The following is an 18,972-nucleotide window of genomic DNA, read 5'->3' as shown; positions in this document are numbered from 1 at the left end:
CTAACCTACGCATGTATCATTTTTTTCCTTTTTCCACCTTTTATGGTACATCGCGAATTGATCACATCCATCTAATTTGTAAAATCGTATCCTGCACATCACAATACTAGCAAATCTTCAATTTAATTGTGAGCAAGAAAAATTCCATTGAGGAATTGAATGATATCTGCGAAGCATTAATGGAAAAATGTGCATGCTCTATGGTTCGAGACCGCACCGTTGAACTTCAAAAAAATTATTCGACACTTCTAGTGAATTTGCAAGGTAAGTAGTTTACCCAGTCAAATTTTCTGTTTAATGTATGCAGATCTTCTTTATGCTTGACCGATATCTAAATCCGTCATTTCTATTTTACAGGATTAATTTCGAAATTGGAGAAGAATGTTGTAAGCCATACGGAATTTATTTATTACAAAGATGAACTGCAAAAGTGGATTGATGAAGCAAAACGAGCAATCAATGACTCGCAATATATGACATCCGACGACATAGTGAATACCAAAAAGAAGATCTATAGCATACAAGCTCTTTCAAACACCGTTCCTCAAGGTCAAAAATTGTTTGAAATGTTACAAGATTCCTTCACAAAATCATCGTACCTGTATTCGGAGGATAAGCAAACAGATATGTTCCAAACAATATCCGAGCAACGCGATGAGCTTGATGCCATTGTCATGAATATAAGTGCTACCTTGAACAACTTAAATTCTAAATATAATCGCTTGGAACTGTACGAAGAACTGAAGAAACGGATCGCAGATTGGTTGAATGCCACTGAAGGTGCATTTGAAACATTACCGGAAACACACGGAGAAATGGGTGAACTTAAAATGCTACTAGAGAGGGTTAAGCACATCCTTACGGAAGTAACATTTAAGCAATCTGATCTAGATAGCATCCAACAAGAAGCTGCCAATCTGTTTGACTCGAGTAAATGTGCTACAGAAAGCGATAAAATTTTAAATATGCAAAAAAGAAACACCAAGTTGAAGGAAAAATGCATGTATCTAATCCAAAATTTGGAAATGGAACTTCAGGATCAAATGACATATTATCAAAATTTACAAGAAATAGAAAAGTGGTTACTTCAAATTTCCTTCCAACTTATGGCACATAATTCCTTGTACATCCATAACCGTGAACAAACATTGGAACAAATTGAACAGCACGAGAAGCTTCTGAATGAAATCCAACGTTATCAAGTGAATATTGATGATTTTAACGTCAAAGCCCAAAATCAAATAGAACGATATGTGGTGCATTCACCAGAAATCAAAAAAAGAATAGAAAATCAGATAAAAAACATTCAGGAAAGCTACGATTCACTGCTGAACACATCGGTGCAAATAAAAAATCGTCTACATGATTCGTTACACAAATTCCAAGAGTACGAGGATACGCTTGATGATATCAAAAGAAATCTTGATGAGCTTGAGCCCGAAGTTGAAGAAAAGAAGAAGATCAGAGCAGTAGATTATGGTGGAGTTAAAACGCAGCTTGAATGCGCCCAAAACTATCACAACAAACTGCAAGTTGAAAAAAGTAGATTAGTTCATGCTGTGCAGGCTTGTGAAGCAGCAACTGCAAGCATCAGTCGACCAAGTTCACCCATCGATAGTGCCCATCAAGTAATTCCTGAGAAGGAGCTAATGGTGCGTGCACGTTTGGAAGATCTTATTGATGAGGTAAGTCGTTTAGAAAATATCACTCCTCTTAATGTTAAAATAACAACTCATATTTTCTTTCTATTCCAAATAGGTCCAATCATGGATAGCAGATCTTATATCAGCCGTCAATGATTGTGAACGACAACATAAACACCGAGTTGAATTGGAGCAATGGATTGAAAAACAAACAGCAATAATTAACGAATGGTCATCTAAACCGTCCAAGTTCCGATCGGAGGCAGCAGAACAAGAACTGAAGCAAATGAATGAATTATTAAGAAACATCATTATAAAGAAAGATGAAATACTCGAAAAAGACGACCATACACTGGTCGATAAGCTGGATGATCTTGCAATACGTCTCAAACAAGTAATCGACAGTAAATCTGGCAGTCAGTCAAGTATTGATAGATACAAAAAAAGCTATGAAGATACACAGCATTGGTTGGATGCAATGATCAACCAAATCAACAATCTTGAGAAGGGAAGCGGTTTGAACTGCAAACAGAGACTTGATAAAGTCGCAAATATTCAAAAGATACTCGAAGACGATTGCGACACAATGGAAAACTATAAGAAACAAGCTATGCATGTTATTGATCTTGTCAGCAACTTGGATGCACAACAAGTGACTGAACAAATGAAATCGATTGACCGAAGATACAATGATATAAGCAAAAGATTGAACAGAAAGTTTGAAATGATTGATTCTACAAATAAAGTGTTCACGAAGATAGTTGCTGAAGTTGACTCGGTTCGGCAATGGTTAAGTGCAAAGAATGAGTTCATGAATGTACCATACACGCTAGGCTTTGACACAAAATCAGTTGAAGCACAACAGCAGCTATTCAAAAGCTTACTGAAGGAAACGGAGAATAGACAGTCATTTATGGACACTGTTGGAAAAAGGTATTCAAACATTCAAAATGATTTAGAACCAGCTGAAAAGCAACTATTGGAAACAGATATTAAGAAACTTTGCAAAGAACTTAACTCGCTTCATGACAGCATTCGTCGAGAAATCGAGAAAATCTCGGATGATATCCTTTGCCGTAGAAATATGCAAAACAACTTTGAAATGACACGTACGTGGATAAAAACCAAGTTGAATGATATCAACAAAATTTCTGACCAACTTCCGCTATTAGCGTCGAACGTACTCTCTGAGATTAACCTATGCAAGCGACATGATCTAACAATTCGGGAGTTCGAAGAAAACGCATTCAAGGATGTTATCAAGCAAGTAAATGAAATCATGAAAGAATGTAATGAAGAAGGACAAGCAAAGTTGTCAAATGATGTTGAGAGTATCAAGAATAAATTGAGGGATTTGATTGAAACTTGTGCAAGGAAAATTGAATTCATGGAACGAGAACATCTAAAACGTGTTGAATTCGAGCGTAGAAAGGAAACAATCAATACTTGGTTAACTGAAGCTGAACCAATTGCATCGTTGAACGTCAGAATCTCCAGCTTGGACATTCTCAAGGATCAACTTAATAGATTGACTAAGACATTCGATGAATGTAAAGCTATGAAGCTTTGTTTGAAAGAGCTCGATGAATATAAAAATGCCATTACCCCTACATTGAACGAAGTTGACAAAAATAATATCACTGTTCAAATAAGAACAGCGCATGAGAAATGGAATACCCTCCATAGCATATTAGCAAGCAAACTAGAAAAACTAAATAGCCATATTGAAGAGTACGAACATGCGTTAGACAAAATAAAAAGATGTGAAGAATTTTTGGTTAAAGTACAAAACCAGATACGTGACATGAACAAGCCAGTTGCCAGTAAAATTGAGTGCATACAAGATTTTCTAATGGCATACGAAACAATTCTGGGCGATTTGAAAGAGAGACGTCTTGACTTGAATACAATACTCCTGACCAATATACCACAATTGCGCGAGAATACATCCAAACTGGAAGAAATGATTATGACGATTGAAGAGCAATTGAGAAGACTAAAATCAATGCTGAACATGAGAGAACAATTCATTGGTGCTGTCAACGAAGTCGTCAAAGCAATAGCAAAAATCAACTCCGAATTTAACGAAGTTGATAATTTCTCACCAGAAATTGATGAGCGGTTAAGAAAGTACGACAGCATATTACACCACATCGAAAGTTGTAATGTAATGCTTGTCTCTACGTCGGATAAAGGACGCTTGATAGCAAACGAAGGGACAGACCTCGATCGCCATAATATAATGGATCAACTGCATTCTCTGCAAACTCAGATGGATTCCATCAAGCGGAATGTGATTATAGAACAAGACAAATACCAGAAGCAACGCATCTACCACAATACACTTTTCAAGGAATATTCTACGTTGATAGATTGGTTCCGCCAAAATAATGACATTATCGAATCTCGTCCATTGTACAGTGAAAGTCTAAAGGATTCAGCTGATCTCATAGCCTCTCATGAGAAATTGAATATCCAGGCACGAGCCAAACTTAATCAACTTGAGGATCTTAAAAACAAAATACAATCTGACCCCAAATTACCAACACATCTCCAAACAAAAATTTATGAAGCTCAGCAGTACCAAAATACTGTTCCAAATGAACTGGACAGCCGTGAAACGTACCTTCAACAAAATCATCGCTACCGATGTGCCTATCACGAAAGTCTTAACCAAATTGATAAGTGGCTCAATGTGTCCGAAAAGCGTCTAGAAAAAACTCATGCTTTTAAGTTTGATATCAGTTCGGTGAATCAAGATTTACTGGAGCTGGAAAAGATTGTGGAAACCGAGGCAACGATAAGAAATTTGTTATTCCACGGAATTCAGGAGCAAGCGGATTTATTCTGGAGCACACTCACAGAGAATGATCAGGAAAAATGTTTATCACAACTCCAATTGTATAAGACACGTCTCGCTGAGGTTTCAAATAATATCGCAATTCATCAAAACGACGTACTGTTAAACAAGAATCTACTGGAACAATACAAAACACAGCATGGAAAAGTGGTTTCCTGTCTTCGTAAGAATAAACTTGACGAATCTCTGATGAATCTACCTTCCCTTACGGCACGCATAGATCACGTCAACATGCTGTCACAAACGTTGCGAGTAAGTATTTTTTAAATCGTTTTCTATTCGTATTGTTAACTATTCGAACACCACGCTGGAAATGAAGCCGACACTTTCTTTCCAAATTATGTATCTCGGGTTTTGTTGATCCGTTTTCTAAAATACCGTTTAAAAGGTTATTTCTTCACATATTGCAAACGCTACCTATTTTTGCCAAACCGCCGTGAATTCCATCTTTGACAGTCTTAAGGGGAAGCATACCGCTCCGAAAAAAAAGTAGAGTTTCGATTTTTATAAAATTATTGGGAAATTTTTTTAAAAAATCTAAAAAAATCACATTTTTTCGTGTTTTTTAATAAAAATTCACGTGCAAAAATATTTTTCTTTTTGTAATTTATCATGGCATACAGTTGGACTCAAAAAACCACAAAACATCAACTTTTCGGTTTTGCTGAGAGTCCAATATTTTTTTCATGATGAGATAGAAAAACTATTTTTACATGTAAATTTTCTCAAGAATCTAAGGAAGAAACTGATTTTCTTGGATTTTTGATAATTTTTTACAATGTTTTTAGAGAAATAAAAACGTACCGAAAATATTTTTTTTTTATTTTGAGTGCGGTAATCTTCCCTTAAGTATGCACCTTTAGAATTGATACAACGATCCATTAAAAAAAATGGAAAATGCTCCATGCAAAGTATTAATATGATCCATATTTTTTTGTACATTTTAGCACACAATTTTAGATTGCTAAAGAATGAGCAGCTTCAACGAATTGCCCATAAACATATTTTAAATGATCCATAAAACGTTCAACATCGAACCGTAAACTAAAGAAATTGATCCAAATCAAGTTTGCTCACTAAAATATATAGGTATGATCCATAAATTGGACACATATCTTTCATGTTTTTGACACTAAGTTTTTAATGTTGATGCATAAACCTTGGAAAATTGTTCCTTTACTACGGAGCTACTCTGACTTACGGTCCTGCCCAAATTTTTTGACGAAGGACCACGTCTTTGTGGACTATACTGTTTAACGAAATTGTGTTATGGATGGATTTAAATTCTCTTCACACCCTTTGAGTGAGAATTGATGTAAGATTTGTTTGATAGGGGAAATGGACGTAATTTCGGACTAAATGCCTCTATTTTGGGCCCATACATAAAATCAGTAATTGAATAAATTTTCAATAGCGATCAAAATATCCATTAGTACCGTCCCATTGATAAATAGCAGATTTTTAGCGATGGGCCCAATCTTAGATCCATAGGCCAACATTAGAGCTATTTCCCCTATAAAGAATATAGTAATTTATTATTAGTAAACTATTGAACATTAATGAAACTTTTAGGCCGCAATCAACCAATCACGTGCTCGCTTGCTATAAATATCGAGAGAACAGAGAGAGACGACCGATTTTAGTTTATGGTTTGAGTAGCTCAAAATAATAGGATAGGAATCATATCGGTTCTTATAGGAAATTTAACGCATTATCCAAATCTGCAATAATATTTAGGGGTTAATTTATTTTATCACTTATAGTACAACAACTATAAACAAATAGACAAAATACGTTGTGACATCATGTAAAATATGTCATCTATCTTAAATTGCTAGTAATATTCCGGATTCCAAATTTATAATATTTAAATAATCTCTTGAACGAATTTTCTACCCAATTTTTGAATTAAATTGAGTTTTAGTGAGTTGTAAAAAGGCTCACGTTGGCCCACACCGTCACGCCGCAGCCTCCATTTGTAAATGGCGTAACGCAACAACGCTGCCGAAGCTGACGATAAACAACATATCATGCAGCCGCAAAAAAATCGATCAACGCACTGAATATCGAGGCTTTACGGTATCTTACCCTGAGTTTTCTAATTATTTGTTTTTTTTCTAATGTTTTTACCACAGGATTCAAAACATTTCAAATTGTTTTTTTTCTATGGAGGAAGACCAACATAAGTCAAAATTTTTACTAAGTAAAATATATCGAAATTATATAGCCCTAGTTAGAGATGAACTAGCCTAAGGCTAAAAATCTCTTAAATAAAGAATTTAAAAAAAAAAAAAATATAGCCCTAGAAACAAAAAAAAAATACCCCTGTCTGTGATAAAAAAGTAATGTATTTGGAACATGAAGATTTTTTTTAATAATAAAATACTATTTATTCTTTTACTAGGTATATACAGAACAAACATTCATGCATTTTCAAATAAACTAGCAACTTGCAAGAAATGTTGCTTACAAACTTGCATGAAATATATGGAATATTTCATTATATGTCTCTTAAATTTACACGATCTATAATGTAAACTAGTGTGATGACGCTCCATTAATGGACATCATAGTAACGGAAATTTACACTATTGTTTTTAATTGTGTAGGTCATGTCGGGTAAAGACCTACTAAAAAACTATGATTATTAAATGAGAAGTAATTGAAAAACAGACTTAATATTAAATGACGTCAATCGAAAATTAACTTATTTTTACATTTCACAAGACGCACATAAAAGAAGCGGGATATAATTGCAACTTTCCTTCATTAACCTCACAATATTACTTTTTGACAAATTATTTGACATGCCTTATCAAAATTTTGCGAGCTTTTTTTTTACGGTGTAAAATGACACGAACGAACGCTGGCCCAACGCAAGCGTAAACTTCAACGCTGTCATGATCGTGAGCCGTTCGTTAATGTGAAGTGAGGTAACAATCGTATGAAAAATGATGTTAAATTGTAACACTTGTCATGTGACTACCGAAAACATAGATTTAATACTAAACATGTTCAGTTGCATACAAATCATAACCATTTTGAGTGTGCTATTTAAGACTGCACTACAAGATGTACTGTCGACAACGCTATACATATGTTTAAAAAAGACATACGAATGGATTGTCCGGAAAGCGACAGAAGCATGTTTATTTAATTAAATATTTGACACCTTTGATGCCAAGCTTATACAGTGCCTTCCCGTTTTTGGCAACACGACCTCATCAACAAATTCTTTCTTCAAATTTATGCTCGTGCATTCTGGAGAATTTCCCATGGAATTCCAAGTAGGTGGGATCCTTAAAGAGGGGTCTAGTGATATCAGAAATGGAATTAAGTGTTGGATTGATTTGCAAGAAAATGAAGAAAACAAAAATTATGTGTTGCCAAAAACCGGAAGGCACTGTACTGCGTATGCGTTTGAATATGAATTCAGTCGTTCCAAATCTACTGTTTGTATTAACTTTTATTTTAAGTCTACTGAATTCAAGCGCTGTGAAATGAGCCATATGTAAACAATAACAATGAACGTCGAGTTTCACGGTCATTCAGGTAAATCGACATAAGCATCTGGTAAACGATATTTACTTTACCAGATGCTACTATCGATTTGCCTGAATGAGCTTTATTCCACGAATCATCGACGTTTAAAGTCATTGTTCACATTTGGTTTATTGGATCTGTTCACATGTTATGCCAGAATTTGCCTACACCAAATTGCGGATTTGGTTAAATCTGTAATGTAGATCGCTTTTCCTATAGCCATTAGACGGGACATTCCGTGGGCAGCTGAAAATACGTTTCATTATAATTTTACATGTCAGTAAACTTGAACGACTAAAATTAGAATTTTGCTTCGATTTACGTAATGTAAAAATACTAACCGACATAATTGTGGTCATCTCTTACATGTGTCAGTCTTAGGAGAGTTAAACTTACATGATGTTTTCGAAGTGTGTATGGTCAAGTGACTTTCCTACTGTTTTCACAAAATTTTGTCTTCCGTGTCTCCGTCCATGATTTGTTTATCAAAAAGTGCTGCCTGAAAAAAATAAGATTGAAATCCCCTGAACCAAAAGAACGGATACGAGAGACTTCGTTAATTTCAAACCAACCTAATTCAAAATTTAACTCGTAATTTACATTTATTTTTTAGCAAATTTCTTGAATGATTTCTTTTAATTTCAATTCCAAGGTGACACCGGAGGATCACACCTAGATAGTGTTGTCATGGGCACTCATTATGACCATGGTCGTATTTTAAAATGGTTGGTTCCATAATTTACCAGTGTTTTAAGAGGGTTTGTGTATTCTTGAAACTTGTTATTGCATAATTCAAATTGAGAATATATAAAGCCAAAATTTAAAAAAAGGCTGAGAACGGAATAGAAAAAAAAAAAACAAATCAATAGATTATGCAAGGTGCAAATCAGTAGATTATGTAATGTTTTTTTTTAACATCAAATAACGTATATATGCACGTAATAAAAATCCACCATCAGTGCTAGACTAGTCATAACGTACGGCCGGAGATGAACCAGTGTCTGGCTGAAAATCGTATTAATAAAGACAACCAACCATGACGTACGGCTCCTCTAAAGCAAGATCAAACCATGCAACGTCACTATTCCACTGTATGAAGGGCTGGAGGTGTGGACCTTTAAGCAGAGACACTTACACGAAATCCACGGCAGGGAAACCTAACCTCCTTCGGACAAAACGTTCTTAGGATTATTTTTTTGAACATCATATAACGTTAAACAAAAGCCATAAAACACGTGATGAATTGAAAAATCACGTTGATATACTTTATATATGCAACCGGCATCAATGACTAAACGATCTATAGTATCTTACAACGGTGAAGAGAGAGAGAAGAGGGAGCAAAAATACACGGAAGATCTGAAGTTCACTGGCAAATATTTCCTAAAAATACCACATTCGTTCTTTCGACTCCTAGAGGATAACACGAACCGAATTTTTCTGTGCGCTTTCGCTCGCTATTGCAAGCATATCATACAATTATAATAATTATTATTAATATTACTTTTATTATTTTCAGGCGAACCAACACGAACTGGATGCTCTTAATGATATATCTAGTCACATTATCGAAAAAGCCCACCAGATTGAGAGTGATAAAATTAATAAGGAAAGTATCGAACTAAACGCCAGTTGGACTAGTGAGACAAGTCTTTTGGAAAATCTACACGAAAATTTGATTCAATTGCGGCAACAGTGGGTTCAATTGGAAGATATTCTCCAAGAGCTGGAAACAAAGTCGAATAATTTGCTGGAGAAGGACAAGAATCTGGATTTAACCGTGCAATCGAAAGAGAATCTGTTGTCTAAGAATCTATTAGTCCAGGTATGTACAAATTGGCTCAAACGAACATGCGAATAAAAATAAAGGTTGACGACATTGTTGAAACTAGACACTGACATCATCAACTGTCGATGACCGTATAGGTCATCTCGTCCATAACGTTGCGCTGAAATCGTTTTCTTATGCAAATGTGCTCACGATGATGTCACGGTCCATACACATGCATATATTCAAGACGAACGAACAGCTATGATGTCAGTTAACGATATCTGCTGATCTTCCGAGTTAAAATTTTGATTTAAATCCAAGCAGCGTTCAGCGAAAAATGACCAAAACAAGAAAACACGTTGCCACTACCACGCAAAACAAACAAAACTCAACGAAAAGCAGAGAGCGTATAAATATGTATGACTTCATTCTGAGAAGATTTCAATCTGCTTGCTTTGAGTTTTGCTTGTTGCTCATGAAACTATTTCTGGTCTGACATGATATGAATGTGTCTCTTCTTTTCAGAATTTGTTAGATGACAAATCCGTCCTTGGTCAGTTGAACGGAAAAGCTAATTCATTAGCTAAAACTTTGATCGAAGCTCTAAGGGAACAACAACTGTCACCGCATACATTGGAGGAAAAATTAAACCATTTGAATCAAATCGACTCTAGGTGAGTATTTCTGTTCGAATTCGCTAACCGGCAAAAGAACGTGATTAACATTGAGCACGACGGCGCTTGAAAAAAGCGCATAAGTTCATTCGCTCATTATTCACTATCTCAGCCATTCTCCTCTCTCGGTTTACGTTAATTCATTCGTGTTGGGCAATGATGCTGAGAAATCCTGTACTCAGCTTTAGTCGCCGTCTAGACATACAGTATTACAGTACAAAGATAGAGAATTCTTTACTAAAGACAAATTAAGCGCCATATAATATCGCCTTAAAAACCAACTTGTGTTTCCTGATCGACCGCGAGTCTAATTTGTGCATTTATAGCATCCCCAAAGCCACGGTTTATTGGCAATAAACACTGACGGAGTCGAGGTCGGGGTGTCGCCGCATTAAAAACAACTGACGTCATCGGTTAAATTTAAAATTTCGCTGGCCGTGAAATATTGCTCATCTCTCATCGTCATTCACAATCTACAGTGGGTTATTAGGGCGCATCCGTTCGATAATTCAAGATAGTCATATAACCAGCGTGCTATTTTTATTCTATCCATTTCTTTTTGTAGGTTGGCTGAAAATTTGAAAATAAAACAACGACACATAAGACAGAAAATAGAAGACTTGCAGCATTTCTCCGAGCAAATTTCAACCCTTACTGCATCTGCTCAAGCGTTGTTGGCAAATCTTAAGGAAATAAATCCTTTTGATGAACGGTTATTCCAAACAGAAAAGAAGCTACTATCGTGCAAATCAAAGGCAAATGAGTACTCAGATCAAGCAATTCAAATTTCTAAGCACATAGACGACAAGTATTTAGCTACTCAGGAGTTCATTCCTGTTGATTTAGAGGAGAAAAGAAAAGCATTGGAAGCATTGCTTGCCAACATTTCTGACACCATGGAAGAATACAACTGCAAATACCGAAAAGCCAAGGAAGTCCGAACAGACTACTTTGTAGTGTATGATAAAATCAAAACCTGGATAGAAAATGCAGAACTGACCATGAGTAATCACAACATCGATCCCAGTGAATTAAAGACAAAACTAGTCCAACTAATACACGATTGTAAGGATGTACGGCTAGCGTATGAACAACTAGTGTACAATGGTAGTGAAATAATCAAAAACTGTTTGGACAGCAATGATCAGAGAGCGATGCAAGCTGATGTGGATCAAATATCCTTTGAACTCACAAAAACAATTCAGCTTGTTGAGGAAAAGAACCAGACGGTTGACCAAATTCTCGGAAACTGGGCTAATTTCATGAGAGTTTATCAACTGGTTGTCGACTGGTCAGTTAAACTGCGCACACTTTTGAATCGAAAACTGCAACTCAATTCACTCCAAGAAGCCCAATTAGCTCGCCAAGATTATGCGGTAAGTTGTTTACATGCTAGCTGAATAAATTTCGTCAACAATCGCTTAATTTTTTTCTCCCTCCTTTCCATACTAAAGAGCGCAGTATCTAGTCTGACTGATGTATCGCAAAACTTAAGCGAAATGAATCACGAATTCGATAAAATAAACGAAGTATGTTCGACCGGATATTTGAAAAATAAATTACACGAAGCCGAGACACTCAAAATCGACATCGAAACCGTCCTATTCGAAAGGGTAAGACAATGATCAAATTTTATATGACAAAATCATAATGTCTTTGTTTATTTGGGTTTGCAGAATTTGTTCCTACATGAAACTACAGAAGAGTGGCAGCAGTTTGAGCACAAAATAAAGAGTGTAAGAGAATGGATACAAGGCGGTTACCATTCTCTAAACTCTCCAGAACTGAAAAATAAACCATTACGTGATCAACTGAGAATTCTTGAACAAATGCTTGCTGACATTTCGGCACAAAAAATCAAAGTCAATATGTCACTTGAGAAATTACAGGTATTTAACGACAGCAGTTTAGCTAGTTCAAGTAACATCCATTCTGTTTCGAACCAACAGGTCCATTTCCATTCGGAAGTCGTATACTCCGATAACCCTAACATAGTGCATAGTGGACGTACTGTTATTGAAGATCTCGATAAGCTTAACAGAGATGTGTTCCAAACCACGCAAAACTTGGACAAAGCGTTAGTACAAATCGACGAGTGTCAAAGTGAAATGCAAACAATACGGCAACGTATTGTGCAAGAAGAGCAGCAGCTTCGGAATATTTTATCACCACTACATCAGTCATGCGATAGTGATAAGAATGAACAGGTAAGTGACTTTGTGCATCATTCTTTTTTTCAATACGACGCAATTTACCACACTTCAATTTTGCTACACGTTTTCGAGAACCAGTACAAATCTGTTTCCAAACACTCTAATGAGCCAGAAATTAAATACATAGCATTTTTATTCCTTTCCTAATTGCCGCGACTCCCTCGGTACTATGCAAACTTGGTGGCTCATTATTACTTTTTTGAAAATTGAAGCTTATGTTACTCTTGACCGGAATCTATCGTTGGATGACAGTTTGATTTTTGAAATTTACCGTCTAATTTCATTGGGGTAACCTTCAACACCATGAAATGGAATAAACGTTTTAACATCACAGTTCTACCTTTGCTATGGAGCCATTTGATACAAAATATAAAAGCATTTTTGTCACTACATTCCATTCTAATCATAATTATATTCAATGCATTCATCTTAAGGGATACAATAAATTGCATCTGTAGTAAACAACACAATAAACAATTCTTATTTGTTTGGAATACGAATCGTTAAACCTATTCGTTCATTATGCACGGTTAGCACGCATCTAAATGTCACGGATTATTATTCATTACATTTCATTTTCTTCGGATCAGGTTGAGAGTTATATGTGTCTTAAATATAATTTTGTCTTCTTTTTATTTCTATACATTGTGCTCCTTTATCCTACTAACATTCTATCCAAATCTAATATTTCATCAACTCAACATCAACTGCTCAATGCATATATGGCCTGCAATTTTACTATAAACAACTTTGCATTTCTCCTGCTTGTCGGCTACATATAACACTGACTGTCTGCATCACAAATTGACATCGGTACATGGGACTCAACTATTCAGGAATGCCGTGAACGTATTCGAGCTTTGCAATCACATCTCAATCAGATAAATACCAAAATCAAACTGCTGCTACAACGGGGCGAGCCTCAGGAATGATAGTTATCAATAAATATCCACCAAATCAATCAATTTTATCGATATCGTGATTTTCAAAATCAAGTTTTTAAATACGTGTTTTGCCAGCATAATTGTAATATTTTATTAGATTAATCAGAATATAGATTTTTTTTTCGAAACAATACTATTACGTGCTTTATTCATCCACAATTCTATCCATAAAAATTTCGATCAATAAATTGCAAATTCCATCATCAGGAACTTCCGATAACCTGGACGCATGGTATTGATGAAACTGCTCAACAACATGAGATCTATGACCCAATGGTGCATCAGAATATAACACGCCAAACAGAGTTCGGAATTCCACATCAATTTTTAATGTCGACGCACACAATGTCAACAGAAAATAACAGTGCAAATGTATCTTCCTACGAGTCTTCAAACATGAAGCCAAACGTAATATCGGTTTGGAACAATTCAGAACGTACGTATGCTGAAGTAGTTGCGGGCCTACAGAGACAACGAAACGCTCAAATTCAACGCAATGCTATTGAACTCCGTTCTCACAAAAATCTATCGACCGATGCTTCCGATAAAACTGAAACAGCCATCAACTATGAGCGCATGGAACTATATGATGACCCTAACATACAGAGTGTACCACGTGAGCCACTACGAGGCAAGAAGGACAAATCAGCTATTGACATTAAAAGAAAATCTAAACCTAAACAAACAGCTGTTCATTCATCATCTATCAAAAAGAGTAACAACATTGAGAAAACGGGAAACTTCATTCTCACCGAAGCAGCAAATACAGCAAAGCCTGATAATCACAACATTGTTGAAATGCCTCAGATTATTGGGAACACGAAAGGCATTACAACCGAGTATAAAACGGACAGGGATCCAACTATCAAGAAGGAGTCTGCTGGAAAAACATACGCAGATGTGCTTAAGGATTTAGCTTCCAGAAAGCAGAGTGCATCCTACAATTTGCCACAGTTTGACTCATCGATTGGCGTTCTACAAACTACCATCTCCAGTACAATACCACCGAGCTTAAATGTTGCAATCGCTGAGCGTGACAAACAATCCGATAAGACAGATCAAGTGCTACCTTCGTCGCAACGTAAACGCAAACCTAAGGATTATTTCAAACCTCCTCAGTCTTTAACTGGTCGAAAGAAAGTTAATACTAAATTTCAATCAACTCAGGGTCATGCTCATGATGACACTAGATCCAGTGTAAAAACAGAAAGTCTGAACATTAGAAATGAATCGGTAGATTTGCATTTTACTCAATATGCGACCACCTCCAAACCAGCAGAAAGTGAAAGCAAAACGTTCATGTCCGAGATAGAATTTACCGATGAGCTTAAGCTTATCAGTGCAGATAAAAATTGTGAACCAGAAGACAACATTAGGTCAGCAAATCTTAGTCATGATGTTATATCACCCGGCATTACTGAATCAAGTGACGTAATTGCACGCAAAAAGATAAAGAAAAGAAAAACAAAGAAGAACACTGTAGCTGATCATTATGGTGAAAACTTGCCTGAACCCACTGCGAGTAATCTTCAGAATGTTCAACCAACAGTGGACGCGAATTCCATTATTTTCAAGTCTGAACCGAAATCGCTAAAGATCGAAACAGCGAGTTGTACTTCCGAAAAAATACCAGAAGCTCAAGAAAAATCAACCAACGCCTCTACAATGGTTACCAGTGTTGAAATTATTGCCAACTCAGAATTAGAAAATCAAAAGAAGCCCGATCAAAAACGGAAAATGATGAAGGTTGAGAAAATCAGGAAATCAAATTCATCAAAAGTATCCGCTATGTTACAATTACAAAGTGCCGAATTTGAGCAAGAACTAAATGAAAGTAGAAGAAACGATTTTGCTATTTCACATGATTGTTCAACTGTAGCAGAAGCTACTGCGGAAAATATAACTGATGGATTCAAAAGTAGTCTTGTTTTCGACGAATATGACTTTTTAAATACGGCTAATAGTTCATCATCGATCACAACTGATTATGAAAATGAAACATCATTATCAGAAAAAGAACCACCGAGTGACATGGATACTGTAAGCTCAGGAAAAGTGGACAGTAAATCCGAGATTAGTGAAACAATATCGTCACTACTACTAGGATCTAACAATAGAGTGCAAAAAACATCTGGTGAATCTGCTGTAAATGGAAATGAACAAGATGACACATCAAAGATCGAAATTTCATGTGCAAATTGGCGTGATAAACGTCAAAAAATTTCGATGATTACACATGAAGAGTATCATTTACAACCAATCTCATACATGAAGTTTGAGTTACCAACCATTACGGCTGAAAGAATTACTAAGAGCGACATTGACAGCCAAATTCAAGATCAATTTAATGTTGAACATATTCTCCAAGAAGCACCAGATATGCAAATTGAAGAAGCTGTTTGCTTGGAGCCTTCGCACAAAGATGAAGAGTTTGTTGCAACAGAGGTATCAGTACTTGATTCCGTTACTGATACATCTGTTCAATCCAAATCGACAGCAGTGCTTGTTAAACAATCATCAACTTCAGAACCAAGAAATGAATTGGATACATCGTTCAATAGTGAAGTAGAATGTTTTATGGCTTCAGGTGATACTGGAACTCATTTTTCAACAACCACTTCCAATGTTATCTATAAAACAACCACTATCCTATATGAATCTTCATCTGAACAACAAGTTATTGATGAACACTATACACAACCAGTGATATTTGAACAACGATCAAACGAGATGGAAAAACATCAAAAAGATTTCACTTTGAACGAAGAATCCAATCAGCGAACGGAAGTCGTATTTCAAACATCTAATGAAATAATAGAAAGCTGCTCTTCAATGGCTTTGGAACACGCTTCAAGTGCCGACACTGATGAAGAGAAAACTCTCAGAATCATGAGAGAAGACTCATTCAACCAGAATGCAAATAATCAGCAAGACTTAACGACTCCAGTGAAATTGGTTGAAGGCAATGAAAATGAACTGAATATCGCAGAAAACGTGACATCCATCAAAGAAATCAAACTAAAAAGCACTGCAACAGTCAGTTCCCTGTCAGAAAAAACAGCTTTCACAAAGCAAGATCACATTTTAGAAACAAGAAATGTAGAAGACAATGTTGACATGCAAACAGATGCTGTACCAAAAGTGGAGGATAACATCGAGGAAGAGTTTGGTTCACTGGATAAATTAATTCCAAAAGATTATGTTGAAGTATTGTCTAACAATCAATCTGCAATCAAAAAGGAAACAAATGTGGAACAATCAGTTACAGAAGAAGAAAATATTCTAATTCAAATAAGAGAAGAGTCATTCAAACAGGACGATTCAATTGAACTTGCTGAAAAAAACCAGAATAATGATCAAAACACGGCATCATCTAAAGAAATGATAATTATACCCACCACATTAGAGGTACGTAGTGAGCAGGTTTGCACGGATGAAGTCATGCCTATGACAGAAACAACAGAAACAAGTAATGATGAAAAGAAAATAGATACTGTACCAACAATGAAGGATAACATCGAAGAACAGATCAACTCACAAGATGGACAAGATTATATTGAAGCAGGGCCAAGCGATCAATTTGAAATCAATGAAGAGAATATTCTAATTCAAATGAGAGAAGAGTCATTCAAACAGGATGAATCTACAAATAATCTGGAAGACACAGATATATCGAACGTTGCAAATTTAATCCAAGCTGTCAAAAGCAAGGATAAATATCAGAATGACGAAGAAAGCGTAGTATCAATAGTAGACACCAAAATAATAAGCACTGCATCAGAGGAAAGTATTGGGCAAGTTAGCATGGGCGAAGTCGTTTCATTGACAGAAACAGTAGCTGTTACAAAGCAAGATCACTGTTTGGATGCTAGTGAAGCAATAAGTAATGTTGAAAAGGGAAAAATGCAGGAGAACATCGAAAAAGAATCACAGGATGGATTCATCCAGAAAGATGGCATCGAAGAATTGTCAAGAGATCCAGCAATAATCCATGAAGAAAATGTTTTAATTAAATCTGTACCAGATGAGGAGGACATCCTGGTTCAGATAAGAGGAGAGTCATTTGAATATGAACAGTCAGCTTATAATGCGGATGATACTAAAATATTGGAAAACATTGCACATTCTGTCAAACTGATTGATAACAAACAAAATGAACAAAAAGTCGCAGACAACGTCACATCACTTATAGAAAACAAAATAATAAGCACTAAATTAGAGGAAAGTATTGACCAAGCTAACACGCATGGCATCATCCTTACGTCAGAAGCAGCTGATTTTACTCCAGATCAATATTTGGAGGTACACGATTCTTTATGCAATGTCGAAACAGATGCTGTACCAAGCATAGAGGATAATATTGGAAAAGAACATGGCTCACAAGATGGATTGATTCCGAAAGATGATATCAAAGCAATCTCAAGCGATCATCGTACAATAAATGAGGGAAACATAGTGACTCAAACTGTAACAAATGAAGAGCAAATACTAATTCAAATGATAGAAGAGTCATTCAAAAAGGATGTTTCTACAGATAACCAGAAATATGCTGCAATGTTGGAGAACGTTGATAGCATGGAAAATGAACAGAAAACTGAAGATAACGTAACATCATTGGTAGAAAACAAAATAATAAGCACTGCAACAGTGGAACAGGCTAGCGTAGAAGAAGTCATTCTTAGATCAGAAACAGCAACTGTTACAAAGCCAGATCAATGTTGGGACGAAAGTGATACGTTGAGTAAGGTTGCAAAAGAATCCGAGGTTGTACCAAAAATAGAGCATAACATCAAAGAAGAGAATTATTCACAAGATGAGTTGATCCCTAAAGACAAAACCGAAGGATTGTCAAGCGATCAACCTGTAATCATCGACGAACAAATTTTAATTAAATCGATACCAGGTGAAGAGGACATCCTAGGTCAGATGAGAGAAGAGTCAATCAAAGAGGGAAGGTCTACAAGTAATGATGATGATACTGAAATATTGGAAAACATTGCAGATCCAGTTGAACTAGATGATAAGACAGGAAATTATCAGACTATGGCAGACAACGCGACATCATTTACTGAAAACAAAACAACTATCACTGAATTTGAAGAATGTACGCAAGCAAGTACGAATGTAATAATTTCTAGGATAGAAACAGCGAGTTCTATGAGGTCAGAAGAAATAATGAGCATTACATTAGAGGAATGCGTTGGGCAAGTAAGCATGAAAGATACTATCGGAGATGGTTTTGATTCACAAGATGCGCTCATCCCGAAAGATGATATCAAAGCATTGTCAACTGATCAACCTGTGATCATTGAGAAACATATTTT

The 18,972-nt window shown here is 35.9% G+C and overlaps 1 protein-coding gene across 4 annotated transcripts in view; it reads left to right on the top strand.

Moving 5' to 3' along the window:
• LOC135714414 (muscle-specific protein 300 kDa-like) overlaps nt 1-18,972 on the top strand; it is a 98,398-nt gene that overhangs the window by 48,451 nt on the left and 30,975 nt on the right. For 3 of the 4 annotated variants that reach the window (XM_065237763.1, XM_065237762.1, XM_065237764.1), the window contains 9 exons: nt 111-264; nt 358-1,685; nt 1,759-4,755; nt 9,566-9,871; nt 10,343-10,491; nt 11,057-11,867; nt 11,946-12,104; nt 12,168-12,380; nt 12,441-12,698. In XM_065237763.1, the coding sequence (XP_065093835.1) occupies nt 111-264; nt 358-1,685; nt 1,759-4,755; nt 9,566-9,871; nt 10,343-10,491; nt 11,057-11,867; nt 11,946-12,104; nt 12,168-12,380; nt 12,441-12,698 (6,375 nt within the window). Of the gene's footprint in view, nt 1-110; nt 265-357; nt 1,686-1,758; nt 4,756-9,565; nt 9,872-10,342; nt 10,492-11,056; nt 11,868-11,945; nt 12,105-12,167; nt 12,381-12,440; nt 12,699-13,540; nt 13,770-18,972 lie in introns of those variants that run through there. The other variant, XM_065237765.1, reaches the window with a different exon arrangement.

This window comes from Ochlerotatus camptorhynchus, unplaced genomic scaffold (assembly GCF_037179485.1).
Source record: "Ochlerotatus camptorhynchus isolate MF236.1 unplaced genomic scaffold, CSIRO-AGI_Acam_v1.1 ptg000643l, whole genome shotgun sequence".
In the NCBI taxonomy this organism is placed as follows: Eukaryota; Metazoa; Arthropoda; class Insecta; order Diptera; family Culicidae; genus Ochlerotatus; species Ochlerotatus camptorhynchus.
This window is presented reverse-complemented; position numbering and strand designations above follow the sequence as displayed.